Below are 20,918 nucleotides of genomic sequence, written 5' to 3' on the forward strand. Positions count from 1 at the left end.
GCCTTCCCTTCATCAGAAGGTTATAAGGTCATTCAGATCATTCACAACTCTTGTTGATGCAACAACCCAGGACTAATCCTCAGGACTGGGTTAAGAAGCGACTTTCATACCACATAAGTTGTATGTCATGATTATTACAAACAAGAGAAACTGTGCTATTTCCACTTGACGTTAAATATCAACAGAATCATGAAGTCCTGCATTACGAAGATTGTCACTGTTGACCAGAAGCAGAATGGTATTGTAATTTTTGTTTGGATATGTTCTGTTACAACAATATTCAGAGAGTTCAGCACCCATCCAGGGTAGTTTGCTTGACTGGTGCTCTTACCATAAAACTCAATAGTACAAACAGTATGAAGATATTCAAGATGTATTATAGCTGTGTCATTTCACCTCCATTTCCTTTGTCTGAAACTTCTACCACTGACAGCAACAATGTTGTCAGAACACCATCACCTTCTTAATTGTTTAGTGTTCCTGCTCCATCAAGTTTCAGAGCTTTTCTACTCCATCTTTGATATAAAAGAAGTAGTAAAACTCTGGAGGGTGCTCACCAGTGGCATTCTTCTTCCATGCAATAGTTGTCTGAGTTTCCACATTTCATGCTTTACCAATACATGCTTAACTGAAGTTTTTGCCATGGTTCAGTGATATACTTTCTCTTTCAAATCATAAGGCTGTGGGTACAATTTCCAAGGAATCAAGCACAAGTTTGGATTCCATTGCAGTACTGAGGAATTGCTACACTGTCAGAGGTATGACCCTTCAGTTAAAATATTAACTCAAGTACTTTGTGCCTTCAAAGGTAGGTTAAAAAGATCACACAACACTCTTCATCAAGTGCAAAATTTTTTAGGATATCCTGAAATTCGGGCAAAAGTTAAATAAATGCAAATCTTTTTGATGTCAATAGAACACATTCATAGTATTTGTCAATATCTCATAGAAATTGACAGAATAACTCCCTTCAATATATTTGAACAGATTAATGTGAAAAATCTACTTAAATTGCCCACTATTTTAGAATTCCCCATATCATTAATTCGTTCCAACAGACACTCCAAAAGCTTAAAAAGGCCTTCAGTAAACCTGCTACAATTTAAGCAGCTCACCCAAGGACCTTCTTACGATGGTCTGCCTTTTTTATTGTCCTTTTAGCCATAATTGCAGAGGTTTTCTTTTGGTAATTTTTAAATTTGTCTCTACTGGTTCTTTGCTGGAGTACTTTCATTCATTCATCAATCAAAATCTTTGACAATTACAGTGGACATCCTCTCAAATTTCTCCTCACAACTGAAGTCTCTGACGCTTGTTATTATCCTGATAAGTCTCTATTGATGTAATACCTGCCCTTTCAGCTCTTCTCTTTCCATCATTCAAGGACCCAAACTTTCTTTCCAGGTAGAGCAGCACTTCACTTGGTATTTACAACGTGGCCCCCTCTAGAAGAACCAAATGCAAATTGGGTGATGGTGTTGCAGGAGTGTCTCTTTACCTCCAGTTTGCCTTCCACTTTTTTTCACCATCCAATTCCCACTCCAGTCCCACTCCAATGAAGCCTTTGTATGTAGCAACTCGACGTTGCAACATGGCCCAATGCAAACTTGAGAAATATCACCTCACCTTTTATCCGGTCAAGTTCCAGCCTTCACGAATCAACATCAAATTCACCAATTTTAGATAACTTGTCTTTCTGTTTGTATCAGGATTAGCCATTTTTGCCTGCCATCCTTTTTACTTTTTACTTTCATTTGTATAAGCTGGCTTGCTGGCCATATCCCAGACCGCACAACATAACACATACTTTCCAAAATTAGCAATACTTTACACCAAGGAGCTTAAACTGCCCTTCACAGTCATTATTTCACCCTGACAGAGAAATTACTTATGTTCCACCTATTTCTCACTTATCTTTCCTGCTGCCAAGACCAACTTGTTTCTGTCCTTATCAGTTCTGATGAAGGGTCTCAGATCTGAAACATTAAATATTTTTCTGTCCACAAGTGCTGTCTGACCTGTTAAATTTTTCAAGCATTTTCTGGTTTTATTTCAAATTTCCACTGTTTGCATCCTAGAATGTGACCTCAGAATTATTCATCTCACTTTACTCTCAACAGTGACTAAAAAGAAATTTATTCCTATTGCACCCTCCTTTTTTTTGGGAGGAGGGTATTAAGAAGGATTAGAGAAATGTTTTAATGATCAGAGAATTGAGGGTTATGAGGAACTGGCACAAAAGAGATGAGGCCTGGAGCAGATCAATTACGATCGTACTGAATGGTAGGGCAGGCTTGAGGGGCCAAGTTATCTACTCCAGCTCCTATTTTCTTATGTTCTTATGTACTAGTTTTGCACCCCTGCACATGCAATTTTAGGAAATCATCTTAAAAAAACTCTAGGTTTTGCTGTTCACTTCTGCTCACTGGCATCTTTCCAGTTCTTTCTCTTTTTATTCATCTTAAAATTAACTTACTATTTGTTATTGCAACTTTCACTTTCCATTAACCTGTTTTTGTCCTCCTGAACATATGTACCACAGCACTTATTTTGTGACATGAGCACATTCTGATATCCATTTGCCCAAATGCAAATTAGCTACACAGAATAAAAAAAAGTGAAGCAAGGTCTCAACCCAAAGCTGATTCTTCTAATCTTTGCTCAATTGAACCAATGTCCATTAAACCTCACCCTTTGCTTTTGTATGTCAACCAACCTTACATCTGTGCTGATATATTTCCTCCTGTATGATTTCATGGTACAGGGAAATCAAATCATAACTCCCTGTAGCCTCTCTTCTTTGTCTAGACAGTGTTCTGCCTACCTGTTCAGTTTATCTTGCTTGTCGACATTATTCATTTTTAGAAGACTCTGTCTTAAGGCAAGATTGGATTTGATTTCCCTGTTTACCAAGGTGGATTGGGAATATCAAAGGCCTGCAACATTTTAAATGCAATCATCTACCTCACAAAAGAATGGATTACTGAAGGCAGACTTTCAAATCAGGGGACAGTGTCATTCCAAAGCACTGAGCCAGCAATTAGAACACCTTATTCTGCTCAATTTTAGTGCTAACATATTGACTGCAATAAGGAAGTGCTTCATTTTGTAAAAATTTTACAACTTGTTATCTCCTATGATTAAAAAAAATGAATTAACAGACAGATTTGATTTCACCAACTATTATATAACTGTAACCTTATCTTCATAAAATTGATCATCTGTCAGTGTTGCAAATTATTAAAAGCAACCTCTTTCAGAAAGTGAAGTTGCCTTAATGAAATGAGTGGCCTATTTCATTAAAAGTGTCCAGGCAACCCATACAGTCACTTCTGTCATTAAAATATTGTATACATTCATCAACACCTCAATATGCTTCCAAGAACGAGGAAATAATTGCCACTGGTGAACAATGCCAAACATGCAATATTTGTGATAACTTTTTTCTGGCTTACTTCAATCATCATGTCTATAAGCCCGATAAAACTTCAGAGCAAAATACACATTTGTAAATTATTTCATTTAATCAGTACCTTTCACCATCAATGTTCCTGTGCTGTTGGCTGACCCAAAAGGATTCCGAGCAATGCAGGTGTAGTGCCCACCGTCCTTCTTTGTCACGTTAGCTATTCTGAGACTACCATCCTCCAGGATAATTCTTCTAAAAAAGAATAAAACTTGGTCAATAATTTTCCAATCATACAAAATTAATGATTATACAACTAATGTATTTATCCTGTACCCAGAGCACAATGTTATCGAATATTACTGGCCCTCAAGTCAAATCACTACCCAAATTCAAAACCCTTTCAGTTCACAGGTTACCCACTTCTATTTATATGGGCTCATTATTCCCAGAGTTTGCCTTACTTTAAAGTTAATACAGTGGCCCACATGCATTTGACACACTGAGGTGTTCAAGGAGCTCCACGGAGGCTGGAATTAGAATTCAGCCTTTTGCTGTGCATATCGTAAGTTTCTGGATTTGTAGGATAACTGTGTCTACTGAGCAATGCGCAAATGAGAAATAAGGAAAATGAATTCTGTTCTTCCAATGTCTCCTCACCCATCCACCCCTTACAAAACTTCAACATAGTCTCTTCTGAGAAGGAAGCAACCAATTACAGGAAAGGCTTTCAAGATGGCAGCATCAAGTTTCTCTCCAAACATCAAAGTCCATCAAAAAAACCATATTATTCAACTCAGGACATTTGCTTTCTCTTTATGGAAGATGTGGGCACCAGAAGACATCATATGAATTTTAGCACCTATATTCTTTCCTTCTCTTCAATCTAGCTGTTTACAGATATTAAGAGATTTTGGTGCTTGTTTGTTAGAGTCATTGAATCAAAGAGTAATACAGCACAGATACAGGTCCTTTGGCCCAATTCATCCATGCTGACCAAAATGCCAATCTGAGCTAGTCCCATTTACCTGGATTTGGCCCATATCCCTCTAAACCTTTCCTATCCATAATGTTTTATGAGCACACCTGACTTCAGGGAAACAGTGATCTGGATTTACCAGTCAGCCGCAAAGTAACAGTGCTTCTTGGTGATCTCAAAGAAAACCGTCGAGAAAGTTTCAATAGTTTCAGTGAAATGATTTGCTTTTTCCTGATATAAGCTGCTGTATGCCATTTTCTGTAGGCAATCTATGGCTGCCAGCAAAAGTAGTAGTATTAGTAAATGTAAATCAAACAACTACAAATGCTGAAAATTTGAAGTTAACAAAAGAAACTAATATATTTTTTATTCTAAGATACATGAAATCTTTAATTAATTGTTCAGATGCTGCCAGTCCTGTTCCACCTCCCAAAATTACTTCCAGTGGTACTTATTGGCTGGATGCAGAGGTCTGATCTTAATGCTCTTCCCTCCCTTGATTTCAGGCTGCAAGGTCTGAACAACAAGTGGGATCAGTGTATAGATATGTCCCCAAAACTGCACTGATAATCTTTGAGAGAAATAGACCTTGATGTAGAGGATGTCTTTGATCAAAGCTCTCATGAAATTTGTGTCTTTGACATTCAGAGACTTTTCAAAACTGTTAAAATTAATGTAGATATTTAAAACAAAAGGTACTGTATCTTAAAACACATTGGAAAATAAATAAATAAATAAATAAATAAATGAATGAATCTGAAACAAATTGGTTTGAAAAATATACCTTTACCTCCTGATCTGTAGACCAAGAATCAAAAAATGAAATCAATGGAGTTTCAGATCCTGTGCCAAGTCTGACTTTAAACAGGATCTGAGTGGTGACTACCCAGTGTAATGCAGAGGAATCCCAGCAATTTTTGGCTTTGCTGTTGGACTCTCAATAATAATTTATTTCACCTTGGCTTCCACTCCAACCAATTTTATGCCACATGCCCCACTCCCAGCACCTTCAGATAATCAGACCTGACAGTGAAGGGAACAAAGGATTGGTCAGACAAGCTGCTAAAAAAATGCCTTTGTTTAAGCCATGGTCGACTCTCACCCCCGAGACCAGTTGAAGCTGATTGCAAATGCTGATCAATCTGCAGAACACGACAATGATGCCCATTTTCAGGGAGGCTTTCACTTAAGTACCTCTGCTGCATGGTATTGTCACCCCTCTTATGCCCATTTCCTTCCTGGTAGATTTAGCAAAAGGATCAAAACAGCACATAAGCAAGGCAGAGGCCTAACTCCAGATTTGCTCAGGAAGTTTTTTTCCCACTCATTAATTTGGTCTGTGCCACTAATGGCTGGGTGGAGCAGTTGTATTCAATTCCAGATTCCCTCCACAAAGCCCATTCAGAAGACCACGTTCATCATGTAACTGTGTGATATTCCACCAAAGGTCTTTTTCTGGTTCAATCTGAACACGTCCCACAGTTAGACAATGGAACCCCTGAGAGCACAAGGCTGTCAGAGATGGTATGATGCAGGTCTGGTCTGAGTTACTCAGTTACAGGTTTGTCTGACAGGAGACCTTTGTGGGTTCTGATGGAAGATTAGCCCTATTACTAGAACTTTGCTCTTCATCTTCAATTTAATTTGAACAACCACATAACTCTTTACAAATTTTCCAATTATTTCCTCGGAGATATCTTGCATTATATTTCTGGTAATTAAACAGCACTTCTTTAAAGAAATAATCCATTTTCCAAGGAAAGAAAACAATTTATTGCAACTACAGTCTGCAAAGATTTGTCTATCCTAACCAGATGCAATAGCAAATTTTCTTGAAGTTAAAATGTTGCATAAAATGTTAACACCATAAGGTACATGCCTTTTCTTTTCCAAGATCAACCAATATTTTACAGACCCCTCTGCCCTCTGACTTTTAACACCAATGGTGCAATCTGACTGAACATTAGAGTTCCATCAGAGATGGATCAGTCTGCCTTCCTGATTGCATTAAGGCTGGAAGTATCAGTTGATTGACATTCTATAAGATCAGGGCTCAATGAAACATAACTGGTTGTCAGCTGCAGGCAATCAGCAACCTTTTTATCCCCAATTCCCCCAGTGAAAAATGTTCCTTTGGAAAAAGCAACAAAACAAACAATTAGTGGATTCAAAGTCAACTTTTCCCTTTGCTCCTGTCAGCTTATTCACTTTTGCTGGCAGTAAGGGACCAGTGACTGGCAACCCAGCTATTTCTGTTGACTGAAATCATCAGAGCAGAACATCTTGTGCACATTAATCTCTCATCAATTTGATCTTTGTTTGAGTTACCCTTTATGGTAAAGCTAACCTGAGATTTGCTCCCTACACCGAATTACATGGCACTCTTTCAGTAGTGAAGTTAAAACTGAAGCCCCAAACTTTTTCATTGTGAGCATGGGGGTAGTATTTTCTTTCTTCAGCATTAAAGATTCATACTTCTGAAAAAGCACAATGTTGTAGCTTGATAGAGCCATTTTTTAAACAGTGTCATATTGTGACGTCCAGCCCAAAATACTCATGCACAAGCAACCCCATGGAATTCCAAGGTCCACCTTACAAAGTGACAGGCAAATACAACAAGACTGCACTGGCATTCAAGGTAATGGATTCAAATGTAAAATAATGAAGCAGTTATGCCAAGATAATTTAATCCAGTGATATAGTACCATCGGCAAGACCATTATTTCATCCTTATCTTTTGATGAGCTGAAAATAGGATTCATTCCCACTGTGTTGCCAATGGTTTGATATAATGGGATGTTTTACCAAACAACTTCAGAAGATAGTTAAGACTGTCTTGACTCTTAACTGAAGTGAATTCAGTTGTGTGAGATTGGAGTCACATTAGTCCAGGTAGAGTTAGGAATGCAGGTTTTCTCCTTAAATACTCTGGCACTGACTATTGTCTCCTCTCCCAATGTCAACCACCAAATTCCCGTTGGAGCTATGAAGATCTCAAGTTACCTTGTCCCAGGATAAATTTGTTTCCATGTTAAAGGCATAACATGTGTGCAGTTTTTACACTGTTAACTCTTTAAGCTCTTGTTCTTTTTTCCCACAGAGCTCAAATTCACATGAATAAAAATTTTTTAAAAACTGTAGATGCTGGAAATCTAAAGTGAAAACAGAAAATGTTGGAAATACTCAGCAGGTCAGATTACATCTGTAGGAAGAGAAATAGAGTTAACGTTTCAGGTTAAAGCCCCTTCTCCTATTCTGACAAAGGGTCTTCAAACTGAAGCATTAAATCTATTTTTCAAATTCATGTTATTATCAAAAATAACGAAAGTGCAAGAGCCAAAAGCAATGCTTCCTATGAAAAGGGCAGGAAATTTCATTTCCTCACAAGAATCTCCTTTTCTTTCCCATTTTCAGCTTCTCTGCTTGTTACTGACAGGTGTTGAGTCTAACTATCTGAATAAAGAAATGGGGACCCAATCAGTACCAGCTTGGGATCAATTCATTATGAACGACTTGCAGTGAACATTAATCTGTCTTTTCTCTTCATGAGTTGCTTGCTGTGGATGTTCTATTTGACATTTCCAGTCTTTTGCTTTTTATTGCATCAGTTATATTTGATAAACAAGTCAGCAAACAAGCAAGATGAAAAGTAAAGACTAAAAGCATCTAAATAGTGTCTCATTGCATCCTTGGGACATCGCAAAGAGGTTCTCAATGAGTGAATTACTTTTAAAGTGTAGCTGCTGATGTTATGCTGACAAATGCCACAGTCATTTATGCACAGCAAGGTCCATCAAACAGCAAATGAGATGAATGACCAGTTAATCTATTTTTGATAGTGTTGGTTAAGCATTATCACAAATCAGGAACCCCTGCAATTCAGGATTCATGGGGCTATAAACCGAACCGATTTCCAGTGGACTGTTAAATGGAGGAATCAGATTAGTATATTAACCCATTTTGTGTTGTGACACAATACACCATCACATAATATGAGCAAACTGAACTCTATTGGCTTTACTCTCTGGTTTACTGAAATTGAAATAAGCATTTCCTCTTCTCCAGTGGTTCTTATCAGGCAGTTTTCCTGGAGAACCAGAAGGGGCAACTTCCTTTGTTGTCTTCACAACTTAGCATGCTAAGTTTGGCAGAAAAGCACACAAATTCTGGAGACTTAGGTGCTTACATTGCTCTCTGGCTCTGAAGGCACAATGGATGAGCATTAAATCCTGGTGGGAGATCATTCAACTTCCTCACCCACTCAAACTGACCTCAGTTTCCAAATTAGTTTTCTGCTGTTCTGGCGATGAACAGTATAAAGTAACAATATGAATGCAGGATAATGGCAAATTGAGGGCTCTTCCACAACTGACAACATGAGGCAAAACAGTCCTAAAATAGTTTTATGAGATTAAAAAATGACTTTTACACCTCTGTATTAACTATTTATTTATGCACAAATCACACCTAATTAATGATAATGACCATGCTGTCATTAACTTAATTACCACTCTACCATTTCAAATAGCTTGCTCATGCATCTCTCCACTTTCAATAATATAATTGCAACAGAAGTAATTTTCAAGTCAATGGAGAATAAAATTGGGAGGGGTAATAAAAACAAACGTCTGTTCCGCACCTAACTGGTGAGATTAAAATGTTCCACTCTGATTCACTTTAGTGACCCTTGAATTCACTTGAAAAGTCTAGAGAGTGTTAGTGGTTGTAGGAAAGCATACAGAATGTTTTATTGATTTATCAAGCTCATAGCATCAGCTGTGTTTCAGTCATTAGTGCTCTTGTTTCTGAGTCAGAAGACTTTGGGTTCAAGCACCAGTATAAATACAAAAGCACAAAAATTATGTTGACCACAGTATTTATTGATAGTGTGCTGTACTGTTGGAAGTGCCGAATTTCTGGAGGGGTGTAAATCCGAGGTCAACATTAAATGAAAGGTGCTATATGCATGCAAATCTTTCTGTCTTCTTTATTTTTCCCCAGTAATCATGTAAGTGAGATTTGTTTTTCCTGTGAACACTCTTCAAACCAACAGTCAGTAAACTTTAGAATTTTTCTCAGCCTTTTTCCATGACCTGTGTTAAACTTAACATTTCAATTCTATTGAATTTAAATTGGTGTTTTCAGCAGTAGTTGATCTCTAGTGGCATTGTGCATTGAAAATATGGACATTATCAATGTCTTTCAGAACTCTGCAATTTTTCTCCTGTTCCTTTAGCACAACTTTCACACCTGCAGGCTTCATTGTGTGTCTTTTACACAAGTATTATTTTTGTACTTACCCATTTTTCTATCTTATTCATTAATTTCTCTCTCTTATGGGCATCAGGTAGAATCCAGCTGGACAAATGGAGTAGAAACTTCTCAGAGCTGGGAAAACATGTGACAGGTACTTGGACAGGGAAGTAGAGAGCTATGGGCCTAATACAGACAAATAGGATTAGCATGGATAGGCATCATGGTTGACAGTGACAAGTTGGGCTAAAAGATAGGCAAAATTGTGATACATTAACAAAATAAAGATGGAGAGGGGCAGATTACAAAGAATATATTCAGAAAAAATGAGTGCTGACTGTAGATTTAGAGAACGAGAAATGGAAAATAGTCACTTTTCTGGGGACTTTCTCACGTAACTGTTAAAGATGGTAATTTGTTGCTTTTCCTTTGTGATCAATGCTTAGTTTTGTGAGCAATATGGAAACTGTGCTTTTGAAACTTGTATCTAACAAATAGTTACAAATGAAATTCCAGGACCACCTGAAATCAGGTTTTCCAGATGTAACCAAGTGTGAACAATTTTAATTTTGATTCCCAGCGGGGTGTCCAAGAAATATGCAAAAAAATGTCAGTGCTTCTAACATGAGAACCGCACAAAGAAATGGGAAAAAGAGACATCTTTCGATCAAAAGTTAGATTAAGAAGGCAAAGGTCACATTGGCATCTCTTGCAAGGGACTTTGAGCATAGAAGGTAGAACATTGTGTTAGAATGGTGGCACGGTAGTTGAGTGGTTAGCGTAATGCTACTACAGCTCCAGTGACCAGGGTTCAATTCCCACCACTGTCTGTAAGGAATTTGTACGCACTCCCCATGTCTGCGTGGGTTTCCTCCAGGTGCTCCAGTTTCCTCTCATGTTCCAAAGACGTACAGGTTAGGAGCTGTGGGCATGCTATGTTGGCACCGGAAGAGTGGTGACTCTTGCGGGCTGCCTCCAGCACATTCTCAGTAATGCAAAAAGACGCATTTCACTGTATGTTTTTCTGTACATGTGACTAATAAATAAATATCTTATCTTAAAATTGTACAAGGCATTGGTATGACCATAGCCGGAGCATTTTGCAGACTTTTGGTCTTCTTACTTGAGAGACCATACTTCTCAGAGGGAGCACAGCAAAGGTTCAGTGGACTATTTCCTGGGATGGCAGGACTGTTTCAATGGGGAGAGATTGAGTTGACCAAGTCTCTGTTTTTCCCAGAGTTTAGAAAATGAGACAGGATCTCTTAAAACATACAAAATTTTGTCAGTTAGACATTCTGGATGCAGGGCAAAATATTTCCCCTGACTGGGGTCATATCTCAGCACATGGGGTAAAAAATTTCTAACAGAAATGAAAAGAAAGTTCTCCATTCAGAGGTTGGTGAGATTCTCCACGACATCAGGTGATGGAGGCCAAGTTGCTGGATAGATTTAAAAAAGAGTAGATTTCTGGACACAAAGGACATCAAGGGAATGGGAAAATGATACAGAAATAGCCATTGTTACATCAACTGCTGGTGCAGGCTTGAAGGATTGAATGGCCTGCTTCTATTTTCTCTGGGTCTCATTTCTAAACCACTGCAGATGGCAATACTTTACTCAAATTTTAACAATGTACTGGTCATAAGTAATTGATCTCTGATTTTTATGTGGTGTATTCCCAAATAATAAACAACACTGCAACTGCACCCTGGATCGTGCTAAAATAAACAGAAAAGTTGCTGTTCTCATGGTGACTTTGGTGCTGAGTGAATATCGCAGCATGTACTCCTTTTGCTGTTGACCAAACAATGGTTATTCAACTTTTCTACAATCACACTCAACCATGTACTGCTACTTAGTGAGCCCTGTTTATAGAGTCATAGAGTCTTAGAGCAATACAGCATGGACACAGGCCTTTCGGCCCAACCAGTCCATGCCAAGCATGGTGCCCACCCAACTAGTCCCAATTTCCTGCGCTTGGCCCATATCCCTCTAAGCCCTGTCCCTCCATTTACCTATCCAAATGCTTCTTGAATTATATCATTGTACCTGCCTCAACCACTTTCCCTGGCAGATCATTCCATATACTCACCACCCTCTGCGAGAAAAATTTGCCCCTCAGGTCCCTTTCAAATCTTTCCCCTCTGATGCTGAACCTATGCCCTCTAGTTTTGGACTCTCCTACGCTGGGGAAGATGCTGTTATCATCCACCTTATCTATGCCTCTCATAACTTTAAACACTTCTCTCAGGTCGCTCCTCATTCTCCTATGTTCCAAGAAATAAAGACCTAGCTTGGCCAACCTCTCCCTATATCTCAGGCCTTCTAGTCCTGGCAATATATTTGTAAATTTTCTCTGCACTCTTTCCAGTTTAACCACATCTTTCCTATAACAGGATTACTAAAACTGTGCACAGTACTCCAAGTGTGGCCTCATCAATGACTTATACAACTGCAACATAATATCCCAACTCCTATACTCAATGTCCTGACTGATGGTCAGCATGCTTAACACCTTTCTCACCACCCTATCTACCCATGGTGCCACTTTCAATGAAGTATGCACTTCTACTCCTGGATCCCTCTGTTCCATTATACTCCTTGATACCCTGCTATTCACAGTATAAGTCGTACAATGGTTTGCCTTTCCAAAATGCATCATCTCACACTTATTTGTATTGAAATCCATTTTCCACTCTTCAGCCCATTCCCCTAACTGATCAAGATCCTCCCGTAGTCTATGATAACCTTCTTCACTCTCAACAACACTTCTTAATTTCATGTTATCCGCAAACTTACTCTTCAAGCCTTGTGCATTCGCATCCAAATCATTTATACAAATTACGACTAACAAGAGTCCCTACACTGACCCCTGCGGCACACCACGAGTCACCAGCTTCCATTCTGAGAAACAACCTTCAACCACCATCCTCTGTTTCCTACCTCTGAGCCAATTTTGAATCCGCCCAACTCACTCTCCCTGGATTCCATGGGTCCTAACCTTCCAGACCAGGCTATCAAGCAGGACCTTGTTGAAGGCCTTGCTAAATCCCAAGTAGGCAACATCCACTGCCCTACCATCATCTACCCTTTTGGTTACTTCTTCAAAAAACTCCAAATGATTCGTCAAGCACAACTTTCCACGCACAAAGCCATGCTGACTCCTAATCAGGTTTTGTCTATCCAAATGCTGGTAGATCCTGTCCCTTAGAATTCCCTCTGGTAACTTCCCCACCACTGATCTCATGCTGACCAGCCTGTAGTTCCCTGGCTTGTCTTTGCTACCCTTCTTAAACAATGGAACAACATTAGCCACCTTCCAGTCTTTGAGAATGTCACCAGTGGCTAACAATGAAGCAAATATCTCCATAAGGGCCCCTCCAATTTCTTCTGTAGCCTCCCGCAAAGTCCAAAGGTACACTCAGTCAGGCCCTGGGGATTTATCCACCTTAATGCACTGTAACACTGTAAATACCTCCTCCCTGATAACATGAATTTTCTCCAAAACATCTCCACTTGTTTCCCTTATCTCTTGATCTGCTAGCCAAACAGGAACAACAGGGTAGGAGAAACAATCAGCATCAGGCACAGGAAAATTTCATTGCACAAAATACTGTATTTCAAAGAATTCACAATTGACAATTTTCATTTTGTAGTATTTATGACTGATTGTTGTGAAAACTTTCATATGCACTGATCATTACAATACTTGGAGCCTGAAGTATAGTTTCTTCAACCCAAAATTAAGAAACTCATCCATATCATCTGAAAATGATCAAAATATCTGTTTATAATGGTGGCACACAAATATAAAACACACAAATATATAAATATACAACAACTATAGAAAACTTTGGTTAGGCCAAATTGTGTGCAATTCTGGTCACCCCATTACAGGAAAGATGTGGGTCTTCAGAAAGGGTGCAGAAGAGGTTTACCAGGATACTACTTAGATTAGACAGTATGAGCTATAAGGAGAGGTTGGACAAACTTGGGTTGCTTTTTTCTGGAGCGTCAGAGGCTGAGGGGAGAGCTGATAGAAGTTTACAAAATTATGAAAGGCAAAGACAAGGTAGATAGTCAGAATCTTTTCCCCAGGGTAGAATTGTCTAGTACCAGAGGACATGAATTTAAGATGAGAGGGGGAAGGTTCAAAGGAGATGTGAGTGGCAAGCTTTTTTTAACAAAGTGTGGTGGGTCCCCGGAATGGGCTGCCAGGAGAAGTGATGGAAGCAGATACAATAGTGGCATTTAAGCAGCTGGTAGATAGCCACGTAATTATGCAGGGAATGGAGGGATATGGATCATGTAAATGCAGGAGAGAATTAGTTTAATTCAGCATTGTGTTCAGTGTTGAAATTGTGGGCCGAAAGTCCTGTTCCTGTTCTATCAGTGAACAGTTCAGAAAGAAATAAAATAAAAGCATTCAGAGAAATTGTACTTTTAAATATGGACTGCAATTAAAATGCTCACTGTCCATCTGGTGAGTGAGTTTTTCAAATGCAACCAGAAGAGTATTGAGTAAAGGACATAAGTTTGACTGGCAAGAGATGAGGTGGGAGTGGGCAGTTGGTGGTGTGATGTTTAGCAGATTAGTCATTCCAGTAGATTCTGTTGTTTAATTTTTGATTCTTTTCAGTCAAAGGGTAAAACCCAGGTAACTTGTAAGTGGACGGGTGCACACAATTATCAAACAGGTGATTTTGAGCAAAATGCTTTCCTTAGCTGGAGTGACAATATAAAATCAGTGATTCAGACTACCATTGCAATAATAATCCTGAGCGCTCCTTCAGCAGCTAACAAGCTGTATAACCAGAATAAATACTGAGAGCTGTGAAGAGCACAGTTTATGAAGTGATGAAACTCCCTTTGACAATTGCAAAGAGCTGTGAAGTAGAAGAATGGATTCTTTGTAAGTGTACATTGAAAACTGTGCTTGCAAAAAGTATATGCAAAATATGCAGTTTTGATACAAGAATATTAACACAATGTGAAGAACAAGGCACTGCAATACAAGCAGCCTCATATCAAAGATACCCCACATACTGTGATCATTATAGAAAAAAAACTGCATGAACTTCAATGAGTCAGATCACACTGTTGTATCTCACACTGTTCTCATTTGTAGGGGCAAACTCACAGTGAATCTAATGTCACAAGAAGAAACAAATGATAAACCAAAGCAAATTAAACCATTAATACAGCATAGTCATAGAGCTATACAGCATGGAAATAGGCCCTTCAGCCCAACCCATTCATGCCGACTAAGTTGCCTAACTGAGTTAGTCCCATTTGCCTGCACTTGGCTCATATCCCTCCAAACCTTTCAAATCCATATAACTGTCAAAATGCCTTTTAAATGTCATAACTGTACCCACCTCTACAGCTTCTTCTGGCAGCTCATTCCAAAATTCACAACCCACTCTGTGAAAAAGTTGCCCCTCAGGTCCCTTTTAAATCTTTTCCCTCTCACTTTAAGCCTATGTCCTCTCATTTTGGACTCTCCTACCCTGGAATAAAGACTTTGGCTATTCACTTTATTTATGTCCCTCCTGATTTTACAAACCTTTATAAGGTCACCCCTCAACCTTCTCTGCTCCAGGGGAAAAAGTCCTAGCCTATCCAACCTCTCCTTATTACCCAAGCCCTCTAGTCTTGGTAACATCCTTGTAAATCTTTTTTGCACCCTCTCCAGTTTCATGACATCCTTCTTACAGCAGGGCAACCGGAACTGTACACAGTAGCCTCAGCAATGTCTTGTACAGCTGTAACATGATGTCCCAACTCCTGTACTTCAGATTCTGACTGTTGAAGGCAATTGTGCCAAATGCCTTGTTCACCACCCTGTCTATCTGTGTACCAGTTTCAAGGAACTATGTACCTGCACCCCTCAGTATCTCTATTCTACAAAACTCTCCAAAGCCCTCCCATTTACTGTGTCAGTCCTGTCTCGCATTTCTCTGAACTAAACTCCATCTGCCACTCCTTGGCCCACTGGCTGAGTGGATCAAGATCCCATTGTAATTGGAATTGGTTTATTATTGTCACTTGTACTGAGGCACAGTGAAAAACTTGTCTTGCATACCGTTCATACAGATCAGAGAAACAAAGGGCTGCAGATGCTGGAATCTAGATGAAAAACATTGTCACACTGGAGGAACTCAGCAGGCCAGGCAGCATCCTTGGAGAAAAGCAGGTGGTCAATGTTTTGGGTCAGGACGCTTCTTCAGGAAAAGGGGAAGCCCAATATATAAGGAGGGAAAAGCAGAGCAGTGATAGGTGGACAAAGGAGGGGAGACGGGCGGGCACAAGGTGGTGATAGGTAGATGCAGGTAAGAGATAGTGACAGGCAGATGGGGGGATAGAGGGAGAGCAGATCCACTAGGGGATGGGTCAAAGGTAAGGGGAGAAAGGAATAAAAAAAGGGGGTAGAAAATGAGATATAGGCTAGGAAAGGGAAGAAGAGAAGAAACATGGTGGGGAGGATGGGGTAGTGGGGAAGTGGGGTGGGAATTACTTAAAATGGGAGAATTTGATGTTCATGCTGTTAGGCTGCAAGGTTCAAAGACGGAAAATGAGGTGGTGTTCCTCCAGATTGCGCTTGCAATTCTCCTGGCAGTGGAGGAGGCTATTACACAGTGCACTGAGGTAATACAAGGTAAAATACAGAATGCAGAGTAAAGTGTCACAGCTACAGAGAAAGTACAGCGCAGATAGGCAAAAGGTGCAAGGTCATATTGAGGTAGACTGTGAGGTCAACAGTCCATCTTATCGTACCAGGGAACTGTTCAATAGTCTTATAACAGTGGGATAGAAGCTGTCCTTGAGCCTAGTGGTACGTGCTTTCAGGCTTTTATATCTTCTGCCTGATGGAAGAGGGGAGAAGAAAGAATGTTTGGGGTGGGTGGGGTCTTTGATTATGCTGGCTGCTTTACGGAGAGAGCAAGAAGTATAGACAGAGTCCATGGAGGGGAGGCTGGCTTCCATGATGTGCTGAACTGTTACATGCGGTCCTGGGCACAGCAGTTGCCATGCCAAACTGTGATGCAAACAGATAGGATGCTTTCTATGGTTCATCAATAAAAGTTGGTGAGTGTCAAGGGGGAAATGCCAAATTTCTTTAGCCTCCTGAGGAAGTAGAGGCACTGGTGAGCTTTCTTGGCTGTGGCATCTACGTGGTCGGACCAGGACAGGCTATTGGTGATGTTCACTCCCAAGAACTTGAAGATCTCAACCCTCTCAACCTCAGCACCATTCATGTAGACAGGTGCATGTGCACCGCCTCCCTTTCTGAAGTCAATGACCAGCTCTTTTGTTTTGCTGACATTGAGGGAAAGGTTGTTGTCATGACACCATGTCACTAAGCTCTCTATCTCCTTCCTGTACTCCGACTGATTGTTATTTGTGATACAGCCTACTATGGTGGTATCATCTGCAAACTTGTTGATGGTGTTAGAGCAGAATCTGGCTACGCAGTCGTGAGTGTATAGGGAGTAGAGTAGGGGGCTGAGGACATAGCCTTGTGGAGCACCAGTGTTGAGAATAATCGTGCTGGAGGTGTTGCTGCCTATCGTTGCTGATTGTGGTCTTTTGGTCAGGAGAAGGATCACGTTGCAGAGGGAAGTGTTGAGTCCCAGGTCTCAGAGTTTGGTGATGAGTTTGCTTGCTAACCTTCTTCATTGTCCACTATTGCACCAATTTTAGTGTCATAGAACCAGAATTTTTTTTAAATATATGGGTAGAAGGCTCCTTAAAGCCATTTTGTTAAAATTTCATACTTATTTTTAAATCTCTTCCATGTCTTGCCTCCCTCTTGTTGTAATCTGCTCCATTCCTTTGACATGCCGAGGTGTCTGTTCTTCTCTAATTATGATTTATTGCTAAGTCCAGAATATAATTACTCCACCATTGGTGTCCAATTTTAAAGTGCCAAGCCTTCAAATCCAAAATCTAAATAAGAAGTTTTGGGCAAATGTGTAACTGGAGAGATGGCGCAGGAGAAAGAGCTTTATACTTCTAAGACTTGGTGACCCTATCTGGGACAGGTGAGGACCCTGGTCAAAAAGAACTGCTCTTTTTTTTGTCACAACCATTCCATCATTATGTTCATTACTCTTCCTGAGAGCATACCAGGCATCTTTGAATTCTCTGAATATCTTTTCCCTCAGTTGTCTGTAGATTATTAAAACATCTCGAACTCTGGAATTTGCACAAAAGTGGTCCATATCAGCAACAACACCAACTAATAATTACTGAAGCACTGTCAGTGTAGCAGACAGAAGTTTCAAAGTACTTAAAATGTGCTTTGCAAACAAAAATTGATACTGAGCCAGATAAAGAGATATTGGGACAAATGATTAGAAAATTAATCAAAGAAGTTGATTTTATGAAGAGGCCATCAAAAATCCATGCAGCAGATAAGATGTACATTGCTGGATGCTCAGATTTGCATGCTCAGATTTGCAATAATAAATAAACGCAATGTATCTGATGCCAAACAAGTTTTGTTCTGCAGGAGAAACAACTGCTTGACATATCCACGCCTGCAGTACTTACATTTGGAGCTGAGTTGGACAGACTGAATTTTTGTCCTTAATATAATGCCTTTCACTGTCTATCTTTTTATTGTATGTTGTGAAATCAAAATCAAGTGAAGAATTTGCCCACTCCTGATAAATCCTAAAGGAGCTCATAAAGTCGTATAGTACAGTACAGAAACAGAAGCTTTGGCCCATACCATGTGTTGTACTAATCCACTAATCCCATTTACCTGCATTAGGTCCATAGGCTTCAATGTCTTGATGATCCAAGAATCTGTCTGGATGCTCCTGAAATGTTGTGAGAGTATCTGCCTCCACTATCTCTTCAGACAGTGAATTCTTGGTTCCAACCACCCTCTATGTAAAAGATTCTTCCTTAGATCCCCTCTAAACCTCTTATTTCTCACCTTAAATCTGTGCCCTCTTCTTTGTCACGTCCAATGTGGGAAAATGACTTTTATTATCTATCCTATCTACACCCCTATTAGGTCACTCCTCAGGTTCCTCTATTCCAGGGAAAACAAACCTAGCCTATCCAATGTCGCCTTATAACCATAAGGCTCCAATTCAGGCAACATCCTGGTGAATCTTGTCTATACCCTCTCCGGTGCAATCACATCATTTCTATATAGTGGTGACCAGAACTGCACACAATTCTGCAGATTAAGCCCAATCAATGTAACATGACATCCCAGTTCTTTCTATGGCACAACTTTCTTCATCACCTTATCCAGCTGTACTGATATTAAGGCACCTCTGGATTTGTACCAAAGGACCCTCTGTTGATTAACACTCCCTAGGGCCCTGCCATTTATTGTGTACATCCTACCCTTGTTTGCCTTCACAAAATGTATCACTTTGCATTTGTCAGGATTAAATTCCATTTGCCATTTCTCTGCCCAACTTTCAGGCTGATCAGAAAAGTAATGCTCCACCACCATCCTCTGCCTCTTTGCCGGCCTGCCCTGGATCCCATGGGCTCCAAACTTCTGAGCCAGCCTACTGTGCAAGATATCATCAAAGGCCTTACTAAAGTCCACATAGACAACATCTACTGCACTCTCCTCATCATATGCTAAGTTACCTCCTCAAAAAAATCAAACAAGTTTGTGAGATAGGATTTCCCACCAACAAAACCATTCTGATTATCCCCAATCAATCCCTGCCTTTCCAAATGAAGATAAATTCTGTGCCTTAGAAATTTTTCTAATGGTTTTCCTACCACTGATCTGTAGTTATCCTGCTGCCTTTCTTAAGGAATATTTGCTATCCTCCAGTCATCCACTGCTTCACCCGTGGCAAACAAAAATGCTAACATGTCCATTATGGTCCTAGCAATTTTCTCCCTTGTCTCCCTGATATGTCTCAACAGGTCCTGGGTTTTGTCCACCTTTTATGCAACCCAAGACATCCGGCACCTTCTCCCTCCTAATGCTAACACTCTTCAGGACACCACCATCCCTCACTCTGATTTTTCTCCCTGCTACGTCCTTCTCCTTGATGAATGCTGATGAGAAGTATCCATTTTGGACAGCACTAACATCGCCCAGCTTCACGCAAAGATTGCCCCTATGATCCCAAAGGGAGCATATTCTTTCCCTCTTTGCTCACTTCCTTAATATACTGAAAAAAATGCCATGGGATTCATCTAAATTTTGTCTGTCAATGATATTTCATGGCCCCTTTTTACTCTCCAAATTTCCTTGTTAAGTACTTCCCTACACTCTCTATGCTCCTCGGGGGACTCTGCTATTTTCCGTCGTCTACATCTGTTATATGCTTCACAAGCTGTTCAGCGTTCCTCGTCATCCAGGGTTCCATAGTCACGTCATCCTTATGTTTTACAGCTCTGAAGTGGAGTCACTATCTCATGAAGACAAAATAGTTTTCCAGATCTGAATAAAAACATCTTAAAGACATTTGGACAAGTACATGGAAACGAAAGGTTTAGAGGGTAGAGGGATATGGTACTAGATTAGTTGGGCATCTTGGTTGGCATGGATGAGATGGGCCGAAGGGCCCGTCTCTGTGTTGTCTTATTCTATGACTCTCCTCTATCCCCTCACTCTCTTCCCCCTCCCCCTCATTCTCTCTCCCCATCACTCGTCCTTTGTCTCTCTCTTTCTCTTCCTCGCTCTCTCCATCTCCCCTGCCCTTCACTCTCCAGTGGGCAGCTCAGATTTAGATCTGTACCGTCCTCATTTCTACAGCTTTATTGAGGCAGTGGGAGGCAAGAAGCAGCATGGGTTGAGGGTCTGGTGAATGGCAGCAAGATTCTGGCCTTGGGGGTGGGGTAATTGTAGAAGAGATCGCAGGAGAGTGAACCCTGCCTCAGGAGGTGGGGGTGGCAGCAAGAATCCAGCCTAAGAAGAAGTGTTAGGTGCTGTGACTGGTAGCATAAACCCAAGTGAAGAGGATCCAGAAAAGAAACTTCTGTCTTGAGCAGCAATTTTGATAACAGAGTGTTGGGTAGTGAAGGTCCCAAGCATTGGGTGTGCTGTAGTGGTGGCACCATGACATGAGGGTTATGGGAGGACAAGTTTCCTTGCAAGATCTTTTTTTATTGCTTCACTGAGAGTCCAAGCTTCAAAAAATATGAAAGAACTTCAAGCAATATATATGGCTTGAGACATTGAGATGAGGGAGGATTGTTACCAGGGAAGGAATCATAAACTTGGTTTGTCTTAAACCTGATTTAATACAGTTGTTCAAAATGATCATGCAATTTGTTGGCGTG

At 40.2% G+C, this 20,918-nt stretch overlaps 1 protein-coding gene across 4 annotated transcripts in view; it reads right to left on the reverse strand.

The window, feature by feature from the left end:
- LOC127571688 (contactin-4-like) overlaps positions 1 to 20,918 on the reverse strand; it is a 1,728,143-nt gene that overhangs the window by 338,370 nt on the left and 1,368,855 nt on the right. For all 4 annotated transcript variants that reach the window (XM_052018293.1, XM_052018296.1, XM_052018294.1 and 1 more), the window contains one exon: positions 3,534 to 3,661. In XM_052018293.1, coding sequence (XP_051874253.1) covers positions 3,534 to 3,661 — 128 coding nt within the window. The remainder of the gene's footprint in view (positions 1 to 3,533; positions 3,662 to 20,918) is intronic.

Source organism: Pristis pectinata, chromosome 6 (genome assembly GCF_009764475.1).
Source record: "Pristis pectinata isolate sPriPec2 chromosome 6, sPriPec2.1.pri, whole genome shotgun sequence".
Classification (NCBI taxonomy): Eukaryota; Metazoa; Chordata; class Chondrichthyes; order Rhinopristiformes; family Pristidae; genus Pristis; species Pristis pectinata.